The sequence below is a fragment of the Nuphar pumila genome, chromosome 14 (assembly GCF_984573655.1).
Source record: "Nuphar pumila chromosome 14, dmNupPumi1.hap1.1, whole genome shotgun sequence".
NCBI lineage: Eukaryota > Viridiplantae > Streptophyta > Magnoliopsida > Nymphaeales > Nymphaeaceae > Nuphar > Nuphar pumila.
This window is the reverse complement of record NC_143262.1, coordinates 24,002,910-24,028,630: the sequence shown is the minus strand read 5'-3', so window position 1 is coordinate 24,028,630 and position 25,721 is coordinate 24,002,910. Positions and strand designations below refer to the sequence as shown.

Sequence of the window (25,721 nt, the reverse complement as noted above, 5' to 3'; positions counted from 1 at the left end):
ATCTTGCTGGGGGGAGTTGACGACGACGACGGCTTCGACGACGACTCACAACCTCTCCATCGATGGGTGATAACGGCAGAAACAGGGTGGCTGCTGCTGCTGTGTACAGCATCACCACCGACGCTAGCGAGGGGAAGAGGAGGAGGAGGAGGAAGAAGAAGAAGAAGGCCAAGAAGACGAGCCCCGAGCAATGCGCAGCGGCAAAATACGTGAGGGACTGGTTCTACGCCGATTCAACGGCGCCATCATCACCACCATCGTCTTCCTTGTCCGATTTTCAGGTACCCAAAAGCATTTGGTGCCAGGAGCCGATTGTTTTCGAGCTTCACTCTCATTCGATCTGCAGCGACGGTTTCCTTTCTCCTTCTGCGCTCGTCGAGAGAGCTCATAGGAACGGGGTGAGCTTCTTCTTCTTCTTCTTCTTCTTCTTCTTTGTCTTCTTCTTCTTCCTATTCCTGTTTTCCCTCTTCCTAGTTCTTCTTGTCGATATATTTGGTGTTTACAATTTGGAGGTTTCGTTGTTGATAAGTTGATTGATTCATGTTTAGTATTTCGATTTCACGATGTAACAATGATATGATTGGCTTTATGAGATAACTGTGGATTTCGTTGTAAAAGTTCTGTCGGTCGATCGCTGTTGTTGATAAGTTCATTGATTTATCCGAACCCATTTACTATTCTTTAAAGATCTTACCAAAACCTGTTGCTAATCATAGCCTCCTTATTTTTTACTCTATATGTATCGTGCATCAGAAAAGGAATTATCCTTCCAAATTTTATTCTATGTGGCTAACTAAACATGATTGTTTCAAAATTGTTGTGTTGGAATTCTTATCAAGCTGGTTGTCCTATGATTCGAGTGCTCAACAAGTTGGATGGTGTGAGAGTGAAGCTATTGCAATGGAAGCGTTCTCACCTTGTCAAAATTGATGAAAAGGTTATTGTTATTTGCGAGGAACTTCAACATCGCAGCATTAACCGATTGTCAGAATTTGTCTCCTATAGATATTGATCATGAAATTGAGTTTAAGCAAGAGTTAGAAAAAACCTTATTCAAAATGAGATGTATTGGAGGCAAAAATCAAGAATTCAATGGTTGAAAGAAGGGGACAAGAATACAATGTTTTTCATGGCTTCTGTTAAGAGTAGGAGGCAAATGAATAATATTAATAAGCTAGTGGTTAATGGTCACACCATTTCGGGTGAGTAGCAGACAAAGGATGAATGATTAATTTTTTTTTCAGACACTTCTATCGAAAGATGAAGCTAGAGAAGATGTGATGCCTGTGCAAGGAGGTGTGTTTGTATTGAAAAAAAAAGAATGATCAGCCTTTTGCTCCTATCTTGGATGAAGGAATTAGAATAGTTGTTTTTCAAGCTAATGGTGAGAAATCTTGTAGCCCTAATGGCTTTCCTGGTATGTTTTTCCAAAAGTTTTGGAGTATTGTTGGTTTGGATATTTCAGTTGCTATTAAAGATTTCTCTCTTAAGGGAAAATTTGTGGAGAATATCAATGCTATAGTGGTTTTAATTCCCAAGAAAAATGGTGTTGTATCCCTATATGATTTTCGTCATATTTCCTTATGTAACTTTTTGTACAAAATTATTACTAAGGTTATGGTCATTCAGATGAGGGGCATTCTTACTAGGATTATCTCTTATAATCAAGGAGCTTTTCTCAAGGGTAAGGATATTTATAAGAGTATTCTACATGTGCATGAGGTAGCCAATTCCACTGTGAGAATGTGTGCCGTTGCTCTTTATTTGAAATTAAATTTGTCTAAATCTTATGAATGAGTTAATTGAAAGTTTTTTGGAAAGCTCTTTGTTGCAGTTGGGATTCCGCACTTCATGGATGCACCATATTATTCTTTGTGTCGCTACTTCATTTCAAGTTGTTAATGAGGTGCCAGGAAAAAAACATTTAGTTTAAGAGGAATTAGACAAGGGGATCGTATTTCCCCCTATTTATTTGTAGTGGTCATGGAACAGCTATCTCGGCGCCTTGCTATGGGGATTTCAGAGAATCAGTTAGGGCCTATTTTCATTCCCACGTTTTGATCAATATATTTCACATCTCTTTTTTGCGGATGGTGTGCTCCTGTTCTGCAAGCCTGAATTGAGGTATGAGATATCTTATCTTTAGGGATGAAAGTGTTGGCAATTTGGTAAATTTCCAATTAAATATTTAAGTCTCCCATTGTGTGTTGGTAAGCTGGAAACGGAAACATGTCTGCAGGTGGTAGCTAAGGTTCAGTGATGTATTAATTTTTGAAACTCCAAATGTTATCTTATTCTGGTAGAATTTTATTCATCCAGAACACTTTGAATAGCATCCCAATGTTTTGGCTCCTACCCTTTAGACTGCCCAAGAAGATTATTTGTTAGAGTTACCTTTCAAAAATTTTTATGGCAGGAGGGTGCGGCAGGTAAGCGTCCTCATCTTATTGCATGGGATTGTAATGAAATGCAAGTGCCAAAAAACAATGTCACAAAGTGAATACAAGAAGGCATAATCACGTAAGCACAATGTCTCTAATGAACAAGATTCAATATGCCATAAAGGACAAACACCAAAAACACACACAAGAGAGAAGAGAAATTGAAATAATATTGGAACCTTTATTGAAATGCTTGAAAAAGCATTGAGAATAAATAATGGGGAAGAAGTCTCCTTTATATACACCACAAGAGGGGCCAAGGGGAGCTCCCCAAGGGTCACATTTGTGATCGTCGGGGAGAGTCCCAACGACTCTTAAAGGATCTCCTTTTTACCCATTTAATTAGCCAAAAAAAGTATAAAAATACAAAAATGTCCCTAATGGACATGTCTATTTACAAAATGATGAAAAGACCAAATTGCCCCTAGTAGGCATTACAATATATATATATATATATATATATATATATATATATATATATATATATATATATATATATTTTAACACCCTCCCTCAAACTGACGGTGAGATCACTGAGAGTTTGCTTAGGAGAAAGTGAAAACAGAGTGATGGCAAGGCTTTAGTAAAGAAATCTGCTAGCTGATATTCTGAAGTGACATATGGTAGTTGAATGGTGCCTCATAAAAATCCATCTCAAACATAATGGCAATCCATCTCGATGTGTTTTGTTCATTCATGGAAAGTGTGATTGCTAGCAATGTAGATGACACTCTCATTGTCTCAACACAACTTCGAAGAAATATAAATAATGACTCTCATATCTTTAAACAAATTTCTCAACCAAACAAGTTTAGTGGTAGTTATGGCCATCACCCTATATTCAGCTTCCGTGGAAGATAGAGACATCTTTTGTTGTTTCTTACATGGGTTACCACCCCAATCAGAGTTAGTATAAGCAATTAAATTAGGAAATGAAGAAGATAAGAATAGTCATTTTGTTATGGATTCCTTCAAATATCTGATAATTCACATGAGCAATATCTGGCATGTTAATAGACAAATATGTTAGTGATCTAATCAATTGACGATAAGGAGTGACATCTTCTAAAGGAATTTCATCATCGGTTCTCATCTTAGCGTTGATTACTTTTGGAGTCTCCATTTTCTTTCCGTTAGTTAAGTCAGACTTAGCAATAATATCTGATGCAAGTTTCATTTGAGACAGAACATATCCTCGAGAAGAATATGCAACTTTGATCCCTAAAAAATACCTTAGAAATACAAAGTCAGACATATCAAAATTGCTTTTAAGAATATTTTTAATAAACTCAATGCCCTTTTTATCATTTTCAGTGATGATCATGTCATCAACATATAACCATAAAATAGTTATGTGATCACTTGCATTCTTACCAAAAAGAGCATTTTCAATATAACAAGAGGTAAAACCATTATCAAGAACAACTTTCCTAAAGTGATCATACCAAGCTTTTGGGTCTTGTTTAAGACCATAAAGAGATTTATTAAGTTTAAGAATTTTCAATCTCAAGACTCGATGGAGAATCCACGTAGACTTCTTCTCAAAGGTTCTCATTTAAAAAAGCATTTTTGACGTCTATGTTAAAATATGTACTATATATATATACACTGAAATACCCATCAAGGATATTTCGGTCCTTTCACTGTAATTAGTGTCAGCCTACTATGATCTGACAATCTCCTTTTTCTTTTCATCTTTTGTATTTTTTTATTTTTTTATTTTTGTCCTTATTAGAAGCCGCTCCAAAGTGACTGTTGGAGCTGCTCTCAGCCCAACAGCCACTTTGGGCTGCTCCCTTTGCACCCTTTGTATTATAAATAGGCCATATGTGGCCTTGTACATATCATCTCCTTAGAGAGAGTCTTTATGCAATATTATTTTCGTTAGACCCTTGTGTGGGTAGTTTGATTCATTTGACCCTTGTGTGGGTGATTTGATTATTCAATTAAGTGGTTCACTCGCCTGAGAGTGTGTTCTTGCATGTGTATTGAATTCAATCCATTTCATTACATGGTATAAGAGCTTTGGTGGTTCAAAAAATAAACAACTTTTGTGAAGAAAGGTCGTCACAAGATCAAGAGAAGGATCGTGAGCTTGGCAGAGTTATCTAATCGAAGATAGTTGCATGGGGAAGCATGTCTCTCCTCAAGCAAGTTTTGTATCACTCTTTTTTCCTCCTTCGCCTCCATTTTTTTCCTTCTTCACATTATAAAGAAATGGAGAATGAGAGGGAAGTGGTTGTCTCTGTTCCCGTACGCCTAAACGACACCAACTGTGTGATGTGGGCATCCATAGTGAAGCACAAAATATGAGAAAAGGGACTATGGGGTTTGGTAAACGGTACGGAAAAAGAGCCTAAGCTCATTCTTACAAAGATTGAGGATGGGAAGGAGGTTGCCCTTCAAGGAGAGGAAATGGGTAAAACTGTTTTTGACTATGAGAAAAGGTGAAAAGAGTGGAGGATGGGCCACTACAAAATAATTGGATGACTCATCAATAGTGTGGACATCCACAAATGCTCTAGCTTGGCGAAATTTGATTTCGCTAGTGATGCGTGAAAATATCTTAAAGATATGTATAGTCTTAAAGATATTGCACACATTTACAATGTTCAAAACAAGGTAAGAACCATGACACAAGGAGAAATGAGCATTAGGGAATACTACAATGCTCTTTCTCTTCTTTGGGATGAATTGGCTCTTCTTGAGCCAAAATGGCATTGCCCACAAGATGTAGAGCTTCGTGAAAATCAAATTAAAATAGAGCATTTCTACCAATTTATTAATGGGCTTAGGCCCGAATTTGAAGGAACCAAGTTCGCTCTTCTTCCTAGAGGAGGTATTCCTTTTATAGTTGAAACTCTTAAAGAATTAACTATGAAAGCAAATAGATTGAAAGGATCGAATATTTCAAAGGATGAAGAATCCGTGCTTGCCATGACAAAGCCTGAAAATCACACTAGAAGCTACAAACCTCCTCATTTTGTAAAAAATGATAATGGAAGGATCCCCAACAACTATGAAAGAAATGACAAGAGGGGTGATCATGATCACAAAAATGGCGGAAAGATAATTTGTTATCATTGCTATGAACCGGGATATATCAAACCTTTTTATCCCAAAAGAAAGAAGGATGATCATAAAGAAGACAAGAGAGTTGCTTCGGTTGAAAGGAGTAATATAGACGACTCCAAATACATCGACTTGCTCTCTTTGGCCCAACTAGTGGAGGTACTACAACCCATGCTTAAAGCTCAAACCTCATCTTTTTCCGGAGTGGCCATATCTACAAGCGGGACCATGGTAAGACCTCTTGGATCCTTGACTTCGGTGCTTCTTTTCATATGACACCCAATGAGTCCATATTGTCCGAATGTAAGTCTAACCCAAATAATTCTTATGTTTCAACCGCCGATGGCACATCTTTGAAAATCAAAAGTTTTAGAAGTTTTCAAAAACATCTAATCTTTCACATACCAAATATTAGAGTAATACCAAAATTAAATTTAAATCTTTTATCAGTTTCTCAAATTACGTACCATGGTTGCAAAGTACTATTTTCTTCTAATGGTTGTCTAATACAGGATCTCCAGTCCGGGAAGCCCATTGGGCGAGGCCATAGAAGAGGAGATCTATATGTTGTGGACAATCTTGAATTATCAAAACAACCATTTTGTAATTTTGTGGAAAGGGTATTGATATTTGACACAAAAGACTAGGACATCCTAGTGTGGCCAAATTACACTTGTTTTCATTTCTTTCAAATTATAAAGAAAGTGATTTTGTATGTGAAGATTGCATTCTTGGCAAAATAAAGTCCTTGCCTTTTGGACCAAGGCATCTTATAACTAAAAACACATTTGAGTTAGTGCATTCAGATGTATGGGGACTGGCTCTAGTCGTATCTAAAGGAGGGGTATCTTATTATGTTGTGTTTATAGATGACTATAATAGACATTCTTGGATATTCTTTTTAAAACAAAAATCGAAAGTATTTGAGTGTTTTTAAAAATTTCATTGTTATATTAAGAATCAATTCAAAAGTGATATTGAAGTTTTTAGAACCGATAACGGGGGGAATTTGTGTCAAAAGAATTTGAAAATTATCTTGACCTAAATGAAATTATTCACCAAAAGTCATGTCCATACACTCCTCAACAAAATGAATTAGCCGAAAGAAAACATAGACACATTATTGAAACCACTAGAACTCTTCTTGTATCTAGAAATATTCCAAAAGTCTTTGGGGCCGAAGCGGCTCTCATGGCAGTTTATTTGATAAATAGAATGCCTTTAAAAAAACATTGAAAATATCTCTCCTATTGAAAAACTTTTCCTGATTATAAAAGATTAAGGGTTTTTTTATGCAAATGCTTTGTTCTTACCAATGAAAATGACAAATTGTCTCCAAAAGCAATCCCTTGTGTTTTGTTAGGATATGGCGAAACCCAAAAAGGATATAGATGTTATGACATTTAAAGAAACAAATTATATGTTTCTCGAAATGTCACTTTTCTTGAAAATAAAAATGACTTTTGCAAAGAGAAAGTTAAAAAAAATTGTGACTATTTTCTTTTTGACCTTGCCAATGAACATGAACGATGTGAAAATACCCCTGACACACATGAAAGTAGAAATGAAGACGCACATAATGAAAGTAAAAATATGAATGGGGATCCTTCATGATATAAACCCATCTCACAATGGTATACAAACCTATACTCGACGTATCGAAGATCATCCACCATGTACTTTAGAAAAATATTCCCAAAATCAAGAAGTAGATTCTTGTTGTCTTAGAAAATCCACAAGAATCTCAAAAGCTCTTAGTAAATTTGTATCCTATGACTCCTTTGAACCAAAGTATAGATCTTGCCTAATGGCCAGAGGTCAAGAATCATCCAGAATGGATTAAGGTCATGAATGATGAATTAGAGGCTTTGGAAAAGGTCAAAACTTGGGAAATTCAAACATTACCTAAAGGAAGAAAAACTATAGGATGTAGATGGGTGTACAAAATAAAAATCAAATGTGATGGAACATTAGAACGATATAAAGTAAGGTCAGTAGCCAAGATATACAGCCAAGAATATGGTATTGATTACGATGAGACATTTGCTCCAGTTGCACGAATGACAACTGTTAGAACTCTTATTGCTATAGCCTCGATTCAGAAATGACTTATATTTCAAATGGATGTAAAGAATGCTTTTTTGAACGGTAATTTGGATGAGGAAGTTTACATGGATCCTCCACCAGGCTTGAATTTAGCACATGAAAAAACTCTTCGGTTGCGCAAAGCCTTGTATGACTTAAAACAAGCTCTTAAAGCTTGGTATAATAGGTTTAGTAATGTAATGACTCAACTTTATTTCAAATCTTGTTTCACTGACATTGCGTTGTTTGTTAAGTCTTCAAATGAAAGGATGGTGATATTGCTACTTTATGTTGATGATATGATAATAGGTGAAAAAACTCTTCGGTTGCGCAAAGCCTTGTATGGCTTAAAACAAAGTCCTAAAACTTGGTATAATAGGTTTAATAATGTAATGACTCAACTTCATTTCAAATCTTGTTTCACTGACACTGCGTTGTTTGTTAAGTCTTTCAATGTAGGGATGGTGATCTTGCTACTTTATGTTGATGATATGATAATCACAGAAGGTGATATACAGGGAGTTAATCATATCAAAGATGTGCTTAAAGCCAACTTTGATTTGATGGGTCTTGGTTTTTTGTGATATTTTTTTGGAATAGAAGTGACTTACTCACCTCGTGGTTATTTTTTGTCTCAGACTAAGTATGCAACATAAATCATTGAACGATCCAGACTATCGGATGAAAAACGAATTGATACTCCAAAGGTCATAAATGCCAAAATGAAGAAAGATGATGGAGAACCTGTAATGAAGTATGCGAAAAAATAAAGAATGCTAAAAGGCATTCACAATGACCAACAATGGTCCAATACACAAGAGAGATAATAACCAAGTCCACTATGGGACAACATAAACAACCCTTAAGAAAGGTACAAACTAAGAATAAACACTCTTTATTGAAAGAGAGAGCTCTTTTGAATGAAGAATACGAAGGGGTTCACCCCTATTTATACACCCCAAAAGGGGTCTCAAAAGGAGAGCCAAAGGGGGCTCCCAGGCTCCCCTAGAGTCATTGGGAGCCCCCAACGACTCTATGTGGAGCCTTTTTTGGGTTGGATTTTGAGACAAGAAATAAAAAGAAAAAAAATAAAAAGAAAAAAGAAAAATGAAAAAGAAATAGTTGTTTGCTAAAGCAACTATGTGAAAAGACGATAATACCTCTATCGAGTATTATATACATACATACATATATATATATATACATATATATATATATATACATATATATATATATATATATATGTTTTAACAGAACCTATGCAAGATCCAACCCATACAGACAAATGATTGGGGCTTTATCTTATCTATCTATTACTCGTCCTGATATTTCTCATGCTATTCACTCTGTTAGCCAATTTCAACATGCCCCCACTACAGTACATATGAATGTTGTAAAATATGTTAAGAATTTCATTAATCATGGATTGTTTTTATTATCCTCTTGTTAGAAGTCATTGCATATTCTGATTCTGACTAGGGAGGGGATGTAAATGATAGACGCTCTACTACTAATTCATGTGTATTTGTAGGTGATTTCTTAATTTCATGGTGATGTAAGAAGCAACAGAAGGTGTAACTTTCCTCTACTTAAGCTGAGTATCGTGCCATGACAACAACCACATCTGAGTTAGTATGGTTGCGACAACTACTAGAAGACCTTGGAATCCACATTAAAGAATCCTCCAAACTATGTTGTGACCTATGTCACACGGACTCGGCTAAGGAGGTGCCGCACCCGAGTCGACACGCCCCGACACGGGTGCGGACTCGGGTGCGGCTTCGGACTCAGCCCGGACTCGGTCAACGCCGAGTCAGACTCGGTCAACGAGTCCAGACCGAGTCCGTCCACATTTTGGACTCGGTCAACTTTGATCGAGTCCAAAAATGTCCCTAAAAAACTAATTTTTTATATTTTTTATTTAAAAATATATATATAAAAAGAGGCACAGTGCTGTGACAGTGCTGCAGTCACAGACTGTGACTGTGCTGCAGTCACAGATTGTGACTGTGCACAGTCGCACAGTCAGAGCTGTGGACTGTGCACAGTCACAGTATGTGACTGTGCATAGACACACAGACTGTGATGTGACATTTTAAAAATAAAATAAAATTATATATATATATATATATATATATATATATATTTGTCGAGTCCCCGTGTCCAAAATTTTTAAAATTGTGCCGCACCCGTGTCATACCCGCACCCATGTGACATAGGCTGTGACAACAAGAGCATCGTCTACATTGCAAACAATCACACATTTCATGAGTATCAAACATATTGAGATGGATTGCCATTATGTTTGTGAAGAATTTCTGAAGAAGACCATCACATTGCCATACGTTCTCTCGAAATATCAACTAGTAGACTTTTTTACTAAAGCGCTTCCGTCACCTAGATTCCAATTTCTATTTGGCAAACTCTTGATTGTTCCACCATGAGTTTGAGGGGGGGTGTTAAAATATGTACACTATATATATAGTTTGTTATATACTGAAATACCCATCAAGGGTATTTCGGTCCTTTTACTGTAATTAGTGTCAACCCACTAGGAGCTGACAATCTCCTTTTTCTTTTCATCTTTTGTAGTTTTTTGTTTGTTTTTTTTCTTTTTGTCCTTATTAGGAGCAGCTCCAAAGTGACTGTTGGGAGCAGCCCAACAGCCACTTTGGGCTGCTCCCTTTGCACACTTTGTATTATAAATAGGTCATATGTGGCCTTGTACATATCATCTCTTTAGAGAGAGTCTTTATGCAATATTATTTTCGTTAGACCCTTGTGTGGGTGGTTTGATTCATTTGACCCTTGTGTGGGTGATTCGATTATTCAATCAAGTGGTTCACTCGCCTGAGAGTGTGTTCTTGCATGTGTATTGGATTCATTCCATTTCATTACAGTTTAATTGATAGATAGGTCATTGTTTAATAGATGCTAAGGCTATTAAGGTTCTTACACTAGTCATCCTAACAACCAGAGCGAAGGTTTTCTCATAATCAATTTCATATTCTTGTTTATATCCTTTAGCAACTATCTTTCTAATGTCCCATTACTCTTAGTTTTGACTTTATAAACCCATCTACATGCAATAGTCTTTTTTCCTAAAGGGAGACCTACAATTGTCCAAAGTGTTAGCTTTGTTGAGTGTGTCTAATTCAAGTCTCATAGCATCAATCCAATGTAAATGTTGCTTGGCTTCTTTAAAGTTGGAAGACTCATGATAGGAATGGATCATCATTAAGACAAGTTCTATAATTTAGCGAAAAGGAATCACATGACAAATTTTTTAGAAGGTCTACTATTCCTAGAAGATTGCCTAGGTAGGGATTCTTCAACTTGGTCTTCTAAGGAAATGTCTTGAGAATATATGTCGAAATCATTTTGATGTTCATTTCCCTCTCGCCGAGTATTCACATGTATATCATTGAGATTCTCATTGTGAGAATCATCATTTTGATGAAACAAAGCATCATTTTGATGAGAATTGTCATCACAAACATTATCACAAATAGCATCGTTAAAATCTTTAGACTTATTTCTAGGCAATAAGTAAAAGTGAAAAGAATAATCAACCTTTTCCTTAGGTTTTTGAGATTCAAATCTATTTTGTTCTTAAAAAACAGTCACATTTCTTGAAATATAAAGTTTGTTATGTTTAATATCATAACACCTATACCCCTTTTGATTTTCACCATAGCCAATAAAAGCACATTCAAGAGCTTTTGGTGAAAGTTTATCTTTGAAAAAGAACAAAGTATTTACAATAAAAAATTCTTAATCTTTTAAAATCCAAAGACATTTTTAGCAATTTTTCAAAGGGAGAAACATTTTTTAAAGATGATGATGACATCCAATTTATAAGATAAATTGTGGAAAGAGCGGCTTCGGCCTAAAAGTTCTTTGGAACATTTTTAGAAACAAGAAGAGTTCTTGTTGTTTCAATAAGGTGCGTATGTTTTCTTTCGGCAATAACATTTTGTTGAGGAGTTTTAAGACAAAATCTTTGATGAATAATGTCATTTTGTTTAAGATAGTTTTGAAATTCATTTGACATGTATTCACCTTCAAAATTGGATCTAAAAATGGCTATATTGTTTTGAAATTGATTTTGAATAAGGATATGAAATTCTTTAAAAATAGAAAAAACAACAGATTTGTTTTTAATAAAGTAAACCCAAGTGTATTTAGTAAAATCATCAATAAAGACAACATAATATGAATATTCACCTTTAGACATAACGGGTGCCGGTCTCCATACATCTGAATGCACTAATTCAAATGGTCTCTTGGAAAAGTTGCTATGTAGATAAGGAAGAAAATGCATTTTTTCAAGGATACAATCATTGTATGTAAATTCTTTTTCATTACAATTTTTTTTCAAAAAAAAGCAAAAGATACAACTTAGAAATACTAAGGTGACCACGCCTTTTGTGTCAAGTAACAATATCTTTAGATTGGACATGATTACAAAATGATTTTGATGGCAAAGACAAAAAAATCCATGTAATATAGGTCTCCTCTTCTATGGTCTTGCCCAATCTGCTTTCCAGACCGGAGATCTTGCATATAACAATCGGTTGGTTAAAAAGAGATACTATATCGAAAATCAGTTATTTGAGGAACAAAAAAAAGATTTAAGTTAAGTTTTGGAATAATCCTAATTTTTGGAACATAAAATTCTTTGCCTTGACTAAAAAATTTTTCAAGTTTTCGAATCCCTTTAACATCTAATGATGTTCCATCGACCGTGAAAACAAATGATTCAAAAGAGTTAAGACTTGGTTTAGATAAAAGAGATACATTTGGAGTCATATGAAAGGAGGCACCCGAATCAAGGATCCAAGAGGATATACCGGGAGTTGATAAGACCGCAGTACCGGAGGTGGAAGGCATGAAAGAGTTGATTCTCATGAATTGTTAGAGTTTTCGTAAGTTGAGCAATGAAGTCTTTTATGTCTTCGTCTCTTCTTGATTCTTTACTTGATAGACTATCTCCAACGGAAGCCACCTTCTTTTTAAGCTTAGGACAATCGGGTCTAAGATGGCCCGATTCATTACAATGGTGACAAACAATTTTTCTTCCTCCACCATTGTTACTTTTTAAAAAATGAGGAGGTTTATATGTGCTCATGTTATTTTCCGGTTTAGATATCGCATGGACCTCATCAAAGTCTTTTTTAAGAGCCAAACAAGTTTTCTTCTTGGCATAAATCGACAAGGATTTCACTAAGAGGAGTACAAGTCCTATGAAGAAGGAATCTTCTTAGTTCAAATTCGGGATGAAGCCCATGAATAAATTGAAAAATCTTTCTCTTTCCATTTGTTCTTGCCTCATGGCAATAGTGCTTCCTTCTCATTGTGGTTCTAACAGAGCAAGTTCATCCCATAGAAGGGATAAAGTACTACAATAGTGTCTAATACTCATATCCCTTTGCTTGGTTCCTCTTATTTTTTCTTGTAAAAAGAAATGTCTAGCAAGGTCCTTTTGAGTGTATATAGCAGAGTTGTCAGTCGAGGAAGCGAGAGCGGGTAGTGATACGTGAAGCGGAAGCGAGAAGCAAGGCACTTTCAAAATTTTAGGAAGTGGGAAGCGTGTGACGACTTAGAACCGAACCATGAATCATCTCGGAACCGACCTTAAGAAGTGAGGGGGAAGCGAAAAAAGATAAAAAAATAAAATTAAAAATTAAAAAAAGGGGAAGCACGCTTCCCAGCACATTTTGGAAGTGTGCTTCTGGTAACTCTGGTACATAGTACCTTTCATGAAAAATGATGCTTCATTTGGCTCCTTAAATTTGGCTAGATTAACACAAATCTTAAACTCCACGTTATTCATAAACCATGCCAATATTTTGATATGCTCACTTTCTTAATGATCAACTTTGGATTGGTATTCTTCTATGTCACACAGACTCTTTTAACATGGCACTGCACCCGCACCCAGGCAGGTACGACACTTGGACACAACTTCCTTTGTGTTAGGTGAAATCAACCACACCGAGGTCTATTTCTATCCAAAAGTAGATTCAGTTAACCCTAATCTAGTCCATTTTTATCTATATTATATATATAAATACATAAATGCACACAAATACACATAGTATTAACTTAAAACTGTTAAAAATTATATATATCCTCCCCACACCCCCACACCCAAGTTTTTTTAAAGTGCCGCATCGCCGCACCCGCACCCGCACCCACACCCACACCCGCACCTATATGACATAGGTATGCTTCAATAGCTTTGGCATTTTCTTCATCACCAAAAGCTTTTTGCTCATTCCATTCCTTCTTGGTGAGTTTCAATTGTGGTTCCAGAATAGTTCCACATACATATCCTCAAAGTTTCTTACTTTTGAGGTTGTTCTTCATAGCAGCCACACACATTCTATAGTTGGTCCCACTTAATTTGAATGAGAGGTCGATCTTTGCATCTTTGTCGGCCATTGCGGAAGAGTTGAAGAAAAACAAGAGTATGAAGCTTAATAACACTCAAACATAAGAGAGAGAAGTTCCAAAAGTGCTTCCAACACTTAGGGGCTCTGATACCATGTAATGAAATACAAGTGCCAAAAAACAATGTCACAAAGTGACTACACGAAGGCACAATCACATAAGCACAATGTATCTAATTGACAAGATACAATATGCCACAAAGGGCAAACACCATAAACACACAGAAGAGAGAAGAGAACTTGAAATAATATTAGAATCTTTATTGAAATGCTTGAAAAGGCATTGAGAATAATAGGGGAGAAGTCTCCTTTATATACACCACAAGATGGGCCAAGGAGAGCTCCCAAAAGAGTTGTTAGGAGCTCCCCAACCGTCACATTTTGTGACCGATGTGACCGTTGGGGAGAGTCCCAACGACTCTTAAGGGATCCCTTTTTTACCCCTTTAATTAGCCAAAAATAAAAATAAAAATAAAAAGTATAAAAATACAAAAATGTCCCTAATGGACATGTCTATTTACAAAATGATGAAAAGACCAAATTGCCCCTACTGGGCATTTCAAAAGATATATATATATATATATATATATATATATATATATATATATATATATATATATATATATATATATATATATATATATATATATATATATATATATATTTGTCTTTTGCAAATCCAAGGCGGAAGGAGTAGGCCTTTGTAGAATTGAAGAGGTGAATAAAGCATGTCTTGAAAAACTGGCTCTTGGTATTTGTTGTAAAGACTCGATTTGTACTAAGTTTATGAGAGCTAAATATTTATGAAATAAGAGTATTTGAGGCATGAATAATGTTTATTAAGGGTCCGGAGTGTGGAAAGGTATCATGTGGGGCTGGAGAAGTATTCAGAGAGTTTGTTTCTTGTAATGTTCATGATGGGAAAAGACACTAAATTTTGGACAGATCTGTGGAATGAGATCCCTCTTCTTTTATTAATTAATGAACAAGAGAAGAAATGTCTTTCCAAAATTAAGAGCATTGCAGTTTTTGAAGGTCTTTCTATTTTCGGATCGTGCTATATGTTTTCTACTTCTCATGGTAGGGATCAGATCTGGTGGAAAGGTATATGTAATGTAGCTATCATCTCCAGGAAATCTATTTGGAACTCGATTCAGATAGATGCTGAACGACACAATTGGTATAAATATATCTATGCAAAGGGAGTTATTCCAAGAGCGTGTGGGGTCCTATATCGAGCATGTTCTCAAAAGCTTTTTGTTAAGATTAGTCGACCATCTGAAGCTTCTTTTATTCTTAAAGTTGTTTTTTAGTATTTTATATATAATGAGGGACCTATATGTAATTTTCTTTTTAGACTAACCTCTATTTAAACTAGAGGAGATTAGCCCTAATGAATTAACAACTTTCCCTCTCTCTCTACCAATCTCTCTCTCTCTCTATCTATCTCTGCCTCAGTTCCTGTGTGCTCCATTAAAGTTTCAACATGGTATCAAAGCAGCGTGCGATCTTGGGTGCCTGAGTTCCAGCATCATCTTCCCTCGAGCAACATCTCATCGGATAGTCGGAGAAGATCGGCATCTTTCTCTGCTGATCAGCATTCTATCCTTCTTTGTGAAGATCAGACCTGATGACAGATCTGCAGTCAGACCTAGTCATGACTATGAAGATCTGACTAGAGGTCATGACTCAGATCTGAAGCCAGATCTAGAAGTTGTATAAAGACCCAACATGGAAATCGTGTCAAGGTGGATCGCGTGAAGACAGATCGTGTGTAGAAGATCGGGTGGTTAAATCAGATGCAGATTACTCCAATGATTATGTAACTCTTAGCAGGGCTAAATATGACGAGCTCCTTGCTTTCCGCTCATCCACTTCGAAGTCTTCTGTTGCGGAGGTTGCGTGCTCGGCAGGTGATGGCCTATTTGACCAAGGTGGTAGGTGGATCATTGATTCAGGAGCATCCAGACACTTATGCGGAAATTCGTGTAACTTTTTAAGTTTAAAACCTGTGTCTGATAAAAAGGGGGTAGTTCTTGCTGATGGCAGCTCTTCCCCAATTGTAGGGTAGGGAAACATGTCTATTTCCCCTACTCTTCAATTGTCGAATGTTCTTTATGCTCCCTCTTTTCCACAGAATTTATTATTTGTCAGTCGAATGACAAAAGAGCTAAATTGTAGGGTGATTTTTGATCCTATGGGTTGTACTTTTTAGGACTTGCCAACGGGGAAGAGGATTGGTGGCGGCTATGAGGAAGGTGATCTGTATTATCTACATCAACCTGTGGGTTCGGTTTACTCTGCTGTTACATCATCCTCAAGTCTTCTACTGTGGCATCATCGTCTGGGTCACCTTCCAATACCAAAACTTCATCGTGTCATTCCTCATATACCTCCTTCAATCTCTTTTCAGTGTGAAACCTGTCAATTGGGAAAACATTGCCGAATCTCCTTTCCCTCTAGTCAGAGTCCATTGAGTCAAAGACTGTTTGATCTCCTTCATGTCGATGTATGGGGTCCGAGTAGGATTCCGAGTAGGACTCAGTGTCATTATTATTTGGTTATTGTTGATGATTTCTCAAGGTTATCGTGTGTGTTCTTGTTAAATGATCGATCTCAAGGCCCTATCATTCTTAAATCTTTAATTGCTGAAATAAAGACTCAATTTGACTTGTGTGTTAAGATTGTTCGCACTGATAATGCTCTTGAATTCAAATCTAAAGACTTCAATTCTATTCTACTAATGAGATTCAACCTCAATTTACATGTCCCCATGCCTCCCAGCAAAATGGTGCGGCAAAGATGAAGCATAGACAAATCCTCAATGTCGCTCAGTGTCTAATGATTCAATCCAATATGCCTGCGTCATACTGGGGAGATGCGGTTTTGACTGTCGGCTTTCTCATAAATCGCATGCCTTCAAGTTCTGTAGAAGACCAGATCACAATTCAAATTCTCCATCCAGAGGTTCCTCTTTTTCCTATCCCCCTTAAAGTTTTTGGATGTGTGTGTTTTGTACATAGGCCGAGTCCTAATCGAGATAAACTTGATTCGCAGTCCATTAAATGTATTTTCCTTGGGTAAGAATAAAAAAGGATATTGTTGCTATGACCCTACTTTTCATAAAGAGTATGTCAATGCGGATGTTACTTTTTTTGAGTCTATTTCATATTTTTCGAGTACTACTCCAAGGCTACAGGAGAGCCATGGAGATATCCTTTCTCTACCAATTCCTCCTTTTCCGTTAGAGTCGTTTCCTCCACAGTCCTTGCTCCATCCTCTGGTGTGTCTCGCTACTGAAACCCTCCCATAGTATACACTCACAGGATACCACCTACCTCCATGCCCCCAAACTCTCCTTCTTCTGAGGTAAGTATCTCTGAGCATATTGAAGTTTCTGCTCTTGATGATGATCTTCCTATTGCTCTGCGCAAGGGAAAGAGACAATGCACTCTTCATCCAATTTCTCAGTTTGTTTCAGAAGTTAATCTTGGGACATCTATGAAGAATTTTATTTTGGCTCTATCTGCCTCCTCCGTTCCACTTCATCACAGTCAAGCTCTACTTGACCCGAAATGGATGCAGGCTATGCGGGATGAGATGGATGCCCTATGCTCTCGGGACACTTGGGACTTGGTTGATCCTCCTACTGATGCAGATATTGTTGGCTGCAAATGGGTATATACCATTAAGTATAACTCAGATGGGTCACTTGAACGGTACAAAGCCCGGTTGGTTGCAAAAGGCTATACTCAGACTTATGGTGTTGACTTTTTTAAAACCTTTTCTCCAGTTGCTCGCCTTGGCACTATTTGTCTCGTGATTTCTGTTGTTGTGCACTATGGTTGGCCCTTGTCTCAGTTGGATGTCAAGAATGCCTTTTTGTATGGGGATTTGCATGAAACAATCTACATGCAACAACCCCCAGGTTTTGAGGTTCAGGGGGAGTGTCAGAAGGTGTGCAAGTTGAAGAAGGCTATTTATGGCCTGAAGTAGAGCCCTCTGGCATTGTTTCACAAATTATTTGAGGTTATGTCGTATTTTGGATTTGTTAGGTCAACTTCAGACCACTCCTTGTTTATCAAGAAAACTAGTGTTGGAATTGTTGTTATGGTGGTATATGTCGATGACATCATATTGACAGGGAGGAGTGCTCAAGATATTTCTGCAATAAAAGATCATTTTCTGAAACATTTTGTTACTAAAGATCTTGGTTCCCTCTGATATTTTCTGGGGATCGAGGTGGCAAGAAACAAAGAGGGCTTAGTTTTGTCGCAAAAAAAAGTATGTTTTGGATTTATTAAAAGAGACTGGAATACTAGGAGCGAAGCCAGCTAGTATTCCGATGGATCCCAAAACTCATATGTTCGAGGAGAAGTCTGAATATGTGGATAATACCAGTTTCAGATCCTTGGTAGGTAAGTTGTTATATGTGACTGTTACTAGACCTGACATTTCATTAGCCGTGAGTAAAATCAGTCAATTCATGGATAAACCTATCAAAGTTCACTGGGATGCAGCTATGATGGTTCTCAGGTACTTAAAGTCATCTCCTGGTAAAGGACTGTTGTTTAAACAAAATTCCTCCTTAGACGTTGTTGCTTACACTGACGCAGATTATGCGGGGTCTATTGAAGATAGAAAGTCAACAACGGGATTTTGTGTTTTTGTGGGAGGAAATCTTGTTACCTGGAGTAGTAAGAAACAAACTGTTGTAGCCAGGTCGAGTGCTGAATCGGAATACCGAGCTATGGCTCAGACAACAGTTGAAATTATGTAGGTAAAATCAGTTTTGACTGACCTTCAGGTGAAAGTATCCCTACCTATGTCAATGGTGTGTGGCAATAGGGTTGCTACATATATTGCCAACAACCTAGTTTTTCATGAAAGGACCAAACATATTGAAGTTGACTGTCACTACGTACGTGACCTTGTTCAGGCTAGTTATATTTGCACAGATCATGTATCCTCCGAAGATCAAGTAGCTGATGTCTTCACCAAGGCTCTAGCGAGGCCTAGTTTCTCTCATTGCTATGACAAGCTAAACATGATTGATATCTATGCTCCAGCTTGAGGGGGAGTGTTAAGATTAGTCGATCATCTGAAGCTTCTTTTATTCTTAAAGTTGTTTTTTAGTATTTTATATATAATGAGGGACCCATATGTAATTTTCTTTTTAGACTAACCTCTATTTAAACTAGAGGCGATTAACCCTAATGAATTAACAACTTTCCCTCTCTCTCTCCGCCGACCTCTCTCTCTCTCTCTCTATCTATCTCTGTCTCGGTTCCTGTGTGCTCCATTAAAGTTTCAACACTTTTAATGCAAGAAATTACAAAAATTTGACTTTCCAAATAGGTACTTCTTATGTTTGCAATTATGAGGAAAGCCATTCTCATTTATTTTTTACCTGTTCTGTTACTCAAGGTGTTTGGAAATTTATTTGCAAAAATTTTGGAGGAGAAGAGTGCCCCACTCAATTGTTATTAGAGAGATTTCTTGATGGGTTTCTATTCAGTTTAAGCAATCTTGGCTCAAAAAATATTGGGATTACATTTTTCATGTGGTATTATGGAAATTGTGTTCTATCAGAAATTTAATCTCCCATGAAGATGAAATCTATTCCAAGGATAAGGTTACTACAGTAGTTTGGAGCGCATGTGCTGGAAGTTTCATGATTCACAGTTGGTCACTAGAAATTGTTCCTATTATTAAGCTTTTTGCTGCTGGTGGACCGGTGGTGGAGCCTTCTTTAGAAGCTGATCAGGGCCAGCTAGTGTTCAGCTTTGCTAAGTCTTCTTATGGGTGGTATGATTTGATATCTTTTCCTGCTTATGACAGGGTTAAAATCTATTTCATTTGTGGCATTAAATGTCCTAAGAAGCAACACTTTTTAGAGGTCAAATGCTGTCACTTCTTTATTGAAGAGCTTCAGGAAAGATCAAATGCAATCATATTATCTAACAATAGGATGTGCTCCAGTATTAGATCATCTTTGGATGGACGTGGAATATCACTCATTGTCAAGTCCTTAATTTCTTTATTTAGTATTGGGGTTGTTTCTTTTAGGGGGTCAACAATGGCCATGGGCTATACTCGTTTCTTGGTTTGTCATGTTGATTCATTGTATTGGAAAGATAAGCCACCTGATTGGTTACTCCCTTTGGGATGATCATTTGTAATTTTTTCTATAAAGATTAGTAGAATTCAGGGTACAATTCCCCATCGTTTCCTTCTCAAAAACATATGGGTTTTGGAGATAACTGTGGAGTTTGTCAAAGTATGGTCAGTTGATCAATCATTTGGAAGTTTTGTTATTAATAAGTTGATTGATTCATCCAAACACGTTTAGTATTTCGATGGCAAGTTGTAACTATAATATGGCTTTTGTCGATAACTCTAGAATTCATTGTAAAAGTTCTGTAGATCATTTGAAGATTTTGTTGTTGATAAGTTGATTGATTCATCCAAACCCGTTTAGCGTTTCGGTTTCACGATGTAACTATGATTGACTTTTGCAGATAACTGTGGATCATTGTAGAAGTTTGTTGGTCGATTGACATTATTGATAAGTTGATTGATTTATCTGAACCTATGTCACACAGACTCCATTTTGCCCTCAGTAACCGTGTTGACACGCGTGTCCCCGTGTCGACATGCGTTGACACTTGGACACACCATTTTACCCTCCGTACATACAAGTTTGTATTCAATTTATAATTTATAATTATATTTTCAGTTTATAACTATATTTTCAGTATAATGTATATTTTATATATAGCATATATATTTAGATTATATTCAGTTTATTTTGAATTTATGTGATATATATATATATATATATATATATATATATATATATATATATATATATATATATATATAGTTGTGTTCCCATGCCCACATTTTTTGGAATTGCCATGTACCCTCCGTACCCGCACCCATACCCAGGTGACATAGATCTTAACCCATTTAGTATTTTGATCCTAGGGTTGTAACTTTGATATAGCTTTTGGAGATAAATTTAGAGTTCATTGTAAAAGTCCAGTTGGTCAATCGATCAGTTGGGGTTTTCTATGGATATGTTGACTGATTCTTCCGAACTCATTTAGTACTTCGATCATGGTGTAATAAGTTGTCAATTTTCTCATCATTTGTGCAAGTTCTGTTGTGTAACGATTTTTCAATTTTCTTGTCATTTATGCTGTATGCAGTGTCGTCATCATTCTAATAAGTTTTTGGTTCTTTTTTTCCTGTTATTATTTTGCGCACAGAATCTGCTGCATATACCTAATGGCATTGGTTGGTTCCCTAATGGAATTTATTTTTATCTCTCTCCTTTTATAAATAAAATTGCATCTCTTGTAGTGATGCAGCTCCTTCCTGATCATAAAATACTTTCACAAGTAGAAGAAACTGCCTTTACATGATTTTCATTGATAATCATCAAATCAGGATATTGATTGGGAGGAGTGAGTCCAACAGAATAATTTACACAGTTTCGTGGAGAATTACCCCAGGAAGGTGGAGTAAAAATAACAATGTGAAAGAAAAATAAAATATGGTTATCGAAAAAGAAAATGTAGTAGAAATGGGCAAACCCATTTTTTTATTAATACAGTTCCCTTCCATCATTCTTTCTTTTTTTTTCTTCTGACAACAATCAAATGCGGGATTCAGATTTTATGAACAAAGCCTCACAGCAATTGGGTTATGATTTGAGTTCTGATTCGATTGAATGGTAGTTGGTTCTAGTGCCACTAGTTCTAGAGATCAGTTTGGCTCTCTCAAATGTTCTCTCATTATTGAGAAAAGGTAACAAAGGTAAATTACAAGCTTGTTTTATATCAAGAGTAATTAATCATTGTTGTGGAAAGGAACATTCGTGCTGTTCCTTTTTTGCTTTTAAGATCTGTTGTTTTAGTTAGTCTGTGATCCTGCAGAAGCTTAGCATCTTGCTGTAAAATTTTTCCCCTTGGGTTTGTGTGTGGCTTGATTAATGGGTATTTGAACATCACTTGGTTGTAATGTGTATTCAGAACAGGTGAAAGTACTTGCGCTAACCGATCATGATACCATGGCTGGGATACCGGAGGCATTAGAAGCAGCTCGTAAGTTTGGAATGAGAATAATTCATGGCGTCGAGATAAGTGCTATGTTCTCACCAAGGTATACTTCTCTTGAGGCTCTTGTTTTCTTGTGCGTGTCTCTGTGATTTCTTATCGGTGTTTGAGGTGTGATAGAATTTGTCATTGATAATAAATGGTGAGCAGGGGAGAGACTGGAACTGAAGAACCGGTTCATATCCTTGCATATTATGGTAGCTGTGGCCCTTCAAGATTTGGGGAGCTGGAGAATTGCTTGGCCAATATAAGGGATGGTCGTTATCTCCGTGCAAAAGATATGTTGCTAAAGTTGAATAATATGAAAATGCCTCTTAAATTTGAGCATGTTGCGAGAATTGCTGGGAATGGTGTAGCTCCAGGGAGGGTTCATGTGGCTCGTGCCATGGTTGAAGCTGGTCATGTGGAGAATATGAAACAGGCTTTTAGCAGATATCTTTATGATGGTGGACCTGCTTATGCAACGTATGGGTCAAAGATCTACTGTTGTTTCTAATATATGTGTGGCTATTTGTCTTGCCAAGTCAAGGCCATAAGTATTCTGATTTTCCTTGGTCATGTATGTCTCAATTCAGGGGCAATGAGCTTCTTGCTGAGGAAGCTGTGCAACTGATTCGTCGAACTGGGGGAGTTGCTGCTTTGGCCCATCCGTGGGCACTGAAGAACCCTGGTGCTGTTATCAAGAGTTTAAAAGCTTCTGGCCTTCATGCAATGGAGGTTTATAGGAGTGATGGAAAATTGGCTGGTATGTTGGTTTTCCAGTGTTCTCAACGGAGTTCTTTTTTCAAATGTCTAGCTAATTTTTTTACACTTTGTTCTAAACGAGAGCTTATCTGGAGATTACTTTTGCACTGTAGTTTCAATTCCTGATGCTTCTTTGCCTAGTTGGGTATTTATGTTTTCATTTAGTTTCCAAAAAAATGTGGTATCCATCTATTTATATCATTTTATATCTTTTTTCTCCCTTTTCTTTAACAGGATTGAGTGACCTGGCTGATACATATGGGCTAGTGAAGCTTGGAGGTTCAGATTTTCATGGAAGAGGTGGACATGATGAATCTGATCTTGGAACGGTCAATCTTTCTGTGTTAGCTGCTCAGGAATTCCTTAAGCTAGCTCGGCCTATTTGGTGTGATGCTGTTAAAGACATCCTACTCAATTTTGCTGGGGAACCATCTGAATCTAATTGTTTCAAGAAATTTAGGAATCCAGAGTGTGATATGACCTCAAATAGTGAGAAAGATGTGGTTGCTCCATCCTTGTCTTTTTGGTTGACTGATGAGGAAAGACAGACTGTTGAGCTGGAGGCCATGAGGCTGAAACTTTCTCACACTGTTATCAGTGAAAGAGGTATCCCAATATCTGTCATTGGGAAATAGTAGCCTGTAGTGATGTTCAATGTTCCGGTTTTGTCATACTTCTTTTTTCCAGTCCGGTGAAGCTGTGACACACGTGATGCCTGTTAAATGTGACAGTATATTTTGTTTACTCCCTTTAAAGTATTTGAATCCCATTGATTTTGTTTAGGTTAGCTCAGAAAGATTTACATGGCATTGATGATATATTGGGCATGGATTAAGTTGAAAATGCAATCAAATGGTTACTATGACTGATTGTACTTGACATGCATTAATCCTTTAATCAAAACAAATTTTGGAAAGTTTATAGATGTAGAAAGAATGCCAAATGAATCACAAATTTTGTACTCCCAAGTAAATATAAAGCATTGGACTGCCAAATTCATTGTTTGTGAAAGTTTTCAACTTAGGCATGAAACTGTGTTTTCTTTCTTTGATCATTGTGAACTCTCTCTCTCTCTCTCTCTCTCTCTCTCTCTCTCTCTCTCTCTCGTGTTGCTGTTCTTGATATGGTCTTTGTCTTTGTTTTTCATCATATTCTCTCTCTCTCTCTCTCTCCATGGTTGAAGGTGAAATGATCATTGAGGTACTGGAAATATTTTATGAAGGTTGGAAAAACTTATTTCAGCATTGTCATCTGTAAATGGGATTTTCATGGAGCGAGCAGTTTACATCAAGGAATTGCTTTGAAAATGACAACTGTAATCTACGCTATGTTCTCTTCTTTACCTGAAGGTGACTTTCTGGTGAAGTTTAATTCAGATGGTTACAAGGAATATGTTCTTCATGGTGGCCCATGGATGTTTGATACCAGAACCTTACAATGGTGGTTTGGAGCAGAGAAGGCTTCTCAAAATCTAAGGGTGCATTATCTGTTCCGCTTCAGCATAAACTTTTACCTCTTTAAAATGTGCTGCAATCATTATATATTATTGGATCACTAAAGCACTTGCTGAAAAATAGTTGGCTAACTCATTTTGCCTATCTTTTAATTGAAGTCCTGGTAAATGCCAATCTGGTTAAGAAAATTTCGTTAAGAACGGGCACAGTGGAGCGTGAGTTATTGAATGTGAGAGTCTACCTGAGATCTACCATGCTAGTAATCCTTGTACACACTCCTTAGCGTCATGTCCAAAACATTTGGCCAAGATGTAGGACTCGGAGGGACAAAAGGAGACTGCTCGTATTAAGAGAACTTCTAGATTCCAAACTTCATCATGGACAAGAAGTTCTTGTGGAGAACAACCAGGAAGAATTCATGGAACCTGTAAGAAATGTTGTGGTTGATACCTTCAAGATCGATCTAAGATCTAACCATAAGAATTCCAGTGGCCAATTGTGCCACATTAGCATCAATCAAGTAGAGTTTGGTGTGTAGAGATTGGCATGCAAAAGCCAAACAGGATATTGATTTGGATTAGCATTTAAAAATGTTTTTATTTATTAATTAGTTTAGCTCAATGAGACATTTTAGATGAAGCCTTACAAATTTGGAAATTCAAAACAAATGTCCACGTTTAACCAAATTACTGAAACTCAAATCTTATTAATAGCTATTGATTCTCAAATCTTATTAATAGACTTAAAATACAAAATAACTACATGATGTCATATGCAATAATTGATCAAAAAGAAAAAATGGATTAGTTTACATCCAATTAGTTTAAAACTTGTGCACCTAGGAATGTTTGTGGACAAATAAAAAATCTAATGAAATCAAACAAATTTTGAAAAAACAAAATTATAAATACTTGGCATCATAAGATAATGTATAGACATGTAGCTTTCATTCCACTCAAAATGATGAGCTGATACAGATCTTGGATTGCCCGATGCCCAGTACCATGTCATATGATTAATTCTGTAACGACCCTGACCCATACCCCTTAAAAAGTGCAGATTTTTTTTTTTAAATCATTGCAAAAATATTCTCATAGATACATAGCCTTTATAGTTTCACTCATAGTTGTATAACCAAACACACCATAAGGGATCTTATATTTATCACTCAAACCATAACAACTCATTATTTATTAATTTATGAAAGAAAGAATGTTTAGACAATAATTACAATAGACATATCAGAGTTATTTCAATGATATAAAAGTAAGGAAAGAAAAACTTAGTCACATTGTTCCTCTGTGAAAATTGTTTAGCAAAAGTGTGACACTCGTAGCTCTCCCAGAA

General features: G+C 36.6%; 1 protein-coding gene across 1 annotated transcript; it reads left to right on the top strand.

Annotated features, from left to right (window-relative positions):
* On the top strand, positions 1 to 23,836 carry LOC149816636 (Polymerase/histidinol phosphatase-like protein). Its single transcript, XM_089986652.1, has 5 exons — positions 1 to 398; positions 22,098 to 22,222; positions 22,327 to 22,641; positions 22,752 to 22,921; positions 23,155 to 23,836. Exons 1-5 carry the CDS (start codon positions 63 to 65, stop codon positions 23,553 to 23,555), a joined length of 1,347 nt encoding a protein of 448 aa, XP_089842778.1. The 5' UTR covers positions 1 to 62; the 3' UTR covers positions 23,556 to 23,836.
* Positions 23,837 to 25,721: the final 1,885 nt, after the last annotated feature.